Here is a 6,567-nt window from a genome sequence, read left to right as displayed (position 1 = left end):
TCATTTTTATTCGTGAGTATATTCAGCGAATATTCTGGAATATTGGAATTCAATATATTGTTTCTACATTTCGTATATTGGTTTTGCATTCGTTTCAGATTATACACGAATTATATACAAACATAAACGGAGGGTTACCTACGTCTTCAACCTATTATTCTATATATTTGAGAGGTTTAGGCTACTAAACCGTAAGTAAAACAATTTATATTTGCTTAATCGAGGCACATTAGTGGTTTTTAGAATGATATTTAATCATATTTTTGGGTTGGGTTTAGCAAACTTCTGCACGATTTTGGGGAAACAAATTATTTTATATGTTAGAGGATTAGTCACTGATTACAAAAATACCACTCGCGTCCTGCGAAATTCTGCACCATTTTCGAGAAAATTAAGAAAACTATCATAACCTATAAACGCCGAAATACGTCAAATAGATCGTAATAACAGTTTAAGAGCAGGATAAGTGACATATTTTGCTCTAGTTCGACAAGGATGCAACATAACAGTGCTTGTCATATGTCAAAACGCTTAATTAATGTGTCAAAAGTCAAGATAGTGTTCTGTAAGAATTCGAATTTCATTCCGTTGTTTCTCTTTGACTCGCGCGAATGTGTTCTCCATTTTGTTTAATTTCTTTTAATTCGACGACTTTCGCTTTAATCTTGGACTCCGATTCTTTGCCTACACGACTACTTACTCGCTTATATATACTGGACACCGATTTTTTGCCTACGCGATTAACTGTTGCTATCATCCCGGACGAACGAACGTGGTGTTTAATAAATACCATGTCGCAGTGTACTGACTCACAGCCGTCGACAAGTCGCGATTTTTCTTCTGAAGAACCGCCAGTTAAACGTAGTCTATACGTTGAGGAAGTAAAAAAAATGTACAATTTAGCTAAGGTGATGCGCAAGCTTGGTACTCCCGAACAAGCTATTAGCTTCGCTGAAGAAAATAACATGATACCACAAACAAAGATGTGCCGCGTTCATAAAAAAACCTATGACTGTCATATTTTCATCAAATAGAAATGTTGGATCTTTCGTCTGTTATAAAGGACCATGCCGAGGAAAGAACGTCAGCCGAGCAAAAGGAACATGGTTTGAGAATATTAAAGTATCACTAACACAAGTTTTTTATTTAATGTATGCATACTCTAACAAATGGAGTTATGCCATGGCCATTAAAGAAGATTTTAATGACGATGACCATTGCTTATCTAAAGCTACAATCTGCGACTGGTATAATTATTGCAGAGAAGCAGTAATAATATACCAGTTGGAGAAACAAACATTCAAGGGGAAAATTGGTGGACCAGGGAAAATAGTCCAAATCGATGAAAGCAAATTTGGAAAAAGAAAGTATAACAAAGGTAAGCTATAGCTATAACAAAATAAACACATCACAAATTCATAAATTATTTATGGCAAGCAATTTTAAATATTCTTTTTTTGTTTCAGGCAGGCATATTGAGGGACATTGGGTCCTCGGCATGATAGAAGATGGAAGTGAGGACCTTAGGCTTGAGGTCTGTCCGGAGAACATAAGGTCTGCTGATGTTTTGGTGCCCCTAATAAAAAAGCATGTCGCTGAAGGCACCATCATCCATACCGATTATTGGCGAGCATATGACGGATTACAAAATCATAATTATATTCATAAAAAAGTTAATCATAGTGATCCTGAAAATCCGTTTGTTGCCGCAGATGGCACGCATACACAAAGAATAGAAGCACAGTGGCGTGTCGTTAAAAGATTCTTTGCTAAAGATAATTATAATAATCGGGACAATTTTGCAGACCTTATAGTGGAATATTTATGGAGACGAGATATTACAAACCAAAAAGAAGATCCCTTTATTGCACTTATAAATGTTGTAAAATATGTATACAAATAATAAATGTAACATAATTAATTGATAATTGTTTTATTTGTACCTTATATAATTGACCTGGAATATATAATAAAATAGAAATAGAAAGGTTACACTTGTATATTAAACTTTTAATTGAAACTTAACTCAAAGCTGACTATTTTTACTCCGACTCTATGTAGTCTTGTCGGTCTTACCCCTAGAGTGTTTTTTAAGAATCCGAAGGCGCGAAGGGGGTAAAGGGCGCAAAGCACAGGCACGAAGTGCCTGTGCTTTGTTACGAAAGGCGAAGGTGCTGCACATCCCGTAGCGCCGAAGGCCACTGAGTTTCTAAATTGTTGATAAAATTTTAAGGTTAGAATTATGAGATTAGTTTTTGCCAATATCTCAAGAACGGAGCAAATTCGTATGATGGGAATGGTACAGGGGGATAGGGGGAATAGTCCCCCCCCCTCCTCCCCCCCACATTACCCCCCTAGTGCAGAAGTTTTGTAAACCGCAACCATATTTTTCGTTAAATTCCAGTCGTCGTATAATACCGGCCACGTGCATTATTTGACAGGCGGTGCCGAATATTTATTTATTTAAACACTCCTGAGGTGAGTTCATGCATTAATTACCTTTGTTAATCAATATCCTACATGGCTCAGTAATTATTTCTATTAATTTCTTCATTTTTTACTCAAAAACTGAACATAGACCTTGTCCATGTATTGGATGACCTAAGTCGAATCCTATAGTGATTTAAATCATTTAGAGGCACTATTTCGTTAAAATAAATATAGTTCTTGCTTTTCCGTTTTGTGTTATTGCAAATTAAGCAATAATTTGTACATTTTTGACACTTTAAATATCCAATTCAATAGCTTCAATCTTATGAGTTATTGTTGAATTTTAATAACTCTTTATTGCTTGTATCTGTGTCTAAGGCATTCTAAGGACCTTCTTAGTGCTTATGCAAGATAGGTAATAAGTTGTTTTGTTCACAGGGAGTGTTTTTTTTTTATATGTATTTATATACATATATACTTTTAAATAAAGTATATTCTGAAGTACTACGGTGTTGCTGGGCGGACTCAGCTGAGGATTGTTGCTGAGTTCGAGCATCTGCTTCGTCGGAGGAATTGCTGCATGTCCAGTGCTGCTACCGCTGCTTCTGCTGCTGCCGCTATTTTGGTTGCACGGCTTTTATTGATGCATTCCATTCGTGGGTTTGAGCTATCCTGCTTGCTTTATCCGTTCTTAATTTAAAGATACCAACTCATTAATATTAGCTTTAAATTGTTGATGTTCATGACCAGATACCGTCAACGACCTCACCCCTGATGATTATTTTTTTTTAAATTAGAATAATTTTTATTCGATTATTTTATAATTTTATTTTTTGAATAAAAATTGCTTAACCAACAAAGTTTTTTTTTTGTCCTGTTACCTTCATGTACTGAAGTACAGTGCTATTGGCTAAAATCAAAGCTCTCAAGAGTTGGCACTACTTTAAAGTATATTTCAGCAAAAGAGTTAGCCAAAGGAAGCCTTATAGTGCCATCTAATCAAAAAGTTTTAGAAAGATTTTTAGAAGAAAGCAAGAAAAGAAAAACTTCCAACTGTGAAATATTAAAATATCAACATGATTATGTTTTTGATGACCTACTGAGTGCGTCAATGCACCATCTGGTATTGACATACAAAGAAGAGTGTTCTGATGAATTTTTAAGTAAGGTCAACTTGTCTGTTGAAATTATAAATAAAATTGAAAATCAAACAAGGGACCAGTACAAAAATAATCTGTGGCATGAACTCTGATATGGCAGGATAACCGCTTCTTAAGCATTTGAAGTAAGTCGGTGCAAGACTGATGATGGTACACTCATTGCAACAATCATGGGGGGAAAAATAATAGACACACCAGCCATGAAACGTGGGAGGTATTTAGAAGCTCAAGTGAAAGATATAGTTAGCAAGAAGCTTGGGAAAAAAATAAAAGATAGTGGACTGTTCATATCAAAAATGTATCCCATGTTAGCAGGTTCCCCTGATGGAATATGTGACGACTGTATTATTGAGATTAAGTGTCTCATAAGTGATAAAACTTATTTGAATTATGTAAAAAATGGTAAACCGAGTAAAAAATGCTTTGCAAAGATGCAGATGCAAATGTTTCTGAGTGGCATAAAAAACTGTTACTTTTGTGTAGCAAACCCAAATTTTAGCATCAATAAAGAAGTAGAAATTTTATCTATAAAATTTGATGAAAGTTATATATCAAAAATTTCTTGTTAGTGTTATTTCTTTTTGGAAATCCCATGTGTATCCACTTTTATATAAAAGTATAGAATAGGAAATAAAAATATAGAATAGAAAATAAAAAAGTAATTTGCTTACATAAACGTGTTTTATTTAATTCGTGCATCTTGTACATTTATCAAACCACAAGCTATAGTTATTACATCATCAAGTACTTTAACTAAACTTAAGTTAAGACATGCATGGGGTTTTAACATGTTAAATTCTCGTATTCGTCGGATCAATCTTTCAACATGGATCCGCAAACTTGCAATTTGTTTTGTTTCCTTCGCTTCAGCTTTTGTAAGCTTAGCTCCAGAGACAACACTTGGAGGCCTTACTAACCGCACACCCATTTGTCTCAACTAAACTTCAATATGTTTGAAACCACGGTCTGCCATGAGCCCATGACCCACATACCTGAGGGCTTAGCCAAGTTGACATTCTACAATCGTAATCGCTAATAGAAAACTAAACAAATGTATGGGCATGACGTCATCTCAACGCTAAGTCACGTGGTCAAAACAAACGAATAGAAAAGTCGTAGACAAGTTGACAATCGTTCAAAGTGATAGAATTGAATGTAATCGTTTCTACAACGATAATCGCTAACTCCATACAAAATGGTAGCCAAGTTGCAGTTTTGACAAGCGCGGACGAAAAGATTTCGAAGTTTTTGATCGATAACTAAGCGATCATTAATACCCAATAGTTAACGCTAAAAAATGGCGTCTTATATGATGACCGACAAGTGTTTTGTTTATTAAACCTAATTTTAAAACATTTTTACCTTTTTAATGCATACTTTAAATATGTTGTGGTGTGCTCGTAATGAAAAAGTGCGCCTTAGGCGCAAAAAAAATAAATAAATCATCAGTGCAAGAAGAAAATACTTTCGACTAGATAAAACTATTTTCGAAGTAATTGTCGTGAACTACGACTCAAGATTTCGTTAACAGGAAGAAAAGAGATTCCTTCTAGAGTTAAGGTAAGTGATTAATAATCTGATTGATAATTTTTTATAATTATTATACACTATCAGCAGTCGCAACACTTACTCATGTAATAATAAACACATTCAGTCATTCACACTTAACATAAAGTGTGCGACGTATTATTAAGTATATATTTATACATATTGTTGTATATCTTGTGTACATAAATATATAATAATAATATCATAAATACCAAAAAATACTAAATATTGCAATTTTAAATATTCTATAATATAGTATATCCTTTTATTGGACATGTCTATCATAAATTTAATTTCCTTAATTTTTGTGTTTTTATAGGTGCTGTGCACTTTTAGTTTCCTAACTAAAGGATCAGCGAAATGATGGTGTCAATCATCTTGCCCAATGGATTATGCATGCATTAGAAGTTTTTAATGCTTTGAACCACTGCTATCATAGAAAAATGGATCATGTATAGGAAAACTCAACAAGATACAGCATTTATAAGAGTAAATATTAAACATTACAATATTTAAATTATCAAGTGCATTTAATAAACATAACATTTTAATTTACAAGGTTTCTAAGAAGCTTTGACTCTTCCGGTGTAATACATGCAATCTATAGCAGTTTACTTGTGACAAACTAAAATTATAAACTAATTTTCAGGTGAGTCTGGATATCCACAACACCCTTGGCCGATGACAACTATCCTCAATGGAGTTCATGACTTTAGGGAAGATACACTCAAATGCATGTGCAAGCTCAAGAGTGCTGTTTTGTATTACTCAAAGCACAGTGGAGATCTTTGCTTTAGAGACAGGGTTCTATTGTCCTCATGTAGCTATCAAAATTTAAAATGGCATGTTGTGTATTATAAGATATAGCTTTGCAAGCTAGTCTTACCACCACCCCAACCACTTACCGCTGCATATGATAATGGAGATGATAAAATTATGCAAGATCCCATACCCATTGCCTTTGTAGGTAACCAAAGTGAATCTTAAGAATAGCCATGCTAAGTTGTTAATTGAATAGGATATAGTTGAATTTATTAACATAAGAATTAACAACATTAAATGCTTAAATATATATACAAATATGAACTATAACTAGTTAGTTATACTAGTTAGGATATAGTTAGTTTATTTAACCTCTAATATGATTTTATTTTACATTTCCTAATTATAAATTAACTTTTTATGTACTTTTTATTTAATTAATCTTATCTAAATAATAAGTTATTCATTGTATTTATTAATAACAAGTATAGTGATTGTATTTTAAACAGGTCCAGTTTTTATTTTGAGTGTAATGTATTTAATAATAAAACAAATTTATTATTACAACCAATTTTTTTATTATATAAATGAAAACATTTACATTTATAATCAAACAAAATCCATTATTAAAAAATATATATATATAATTTAGTAGAGGTATGTACAT

General features: G+C 33.0%; 1 protein-coding gene and 1 pseudogene across 1 annotated transcript; both read left to right on the top strand.

The window, feature by feature from the left end:
• Window positions 1-1,814, top strand: LOC124537754. Its single transcript, XM_047114644.1, has 3 exons — window positions 1-1,378; window positions 1,467-1,753; window positions 1,806-1,814. The coding sequence occupies exons 1-3, from the start codon at window positions 1,009-1,011 to the stop codon at window positions 1,812-1,814; spliced, it is 666 nt and encodes a 221-aa protein (XP_046970600.1). The 5' UTR covers window positions 1-1,008.
• Window positions 1,815-3,385: 1,571 nt separating this feature from the next.
• On the top strand, window positions 3,386-4,774 carry LOC124537753 (annotated as a pseudogene).
• The last annotated feature ends 1,793 nt before the right edge of the window (window positions 4,775-6,567 follow it).

The sequence above is a fragment of the Vanessa cardui genome, chromosome 19 (genome assembly GCF_905220365.1).
Source record: "Vanessa cardui chromosome 19, ilVanCard2.1, whole genome shotgun sequence".
NCBI classification, from domain to species: domain Eukaryota; kingdom Metazoa; phylum Arthropoda; class Insecta; order Lepidoptera; family Nymphalidae; genus Vanessa; species Vanessa cardui.
Note: the sequence above shows the minus strand (reverse complement) of the source record. Positions and strands in the feature narration are given on the sequence as shown.

Excerpts from the sequence above, each read along its gene's own strand:
- LOC124537754 (XM_047114644.1), top strand. The coding sequence starts at position 1,009 with ATGACTGTCATATTTTCATCAAATAGAAATGTTGGATCTTTCGTCTGT. Across the intron at positions 1,379-1,466 it reads AAAAAGAAAGTATAACAAAG|GCAGGCATATTGAGGGACAT; the intron begins GTAAGCTATAGC and ends TTTTTGTTTCAG.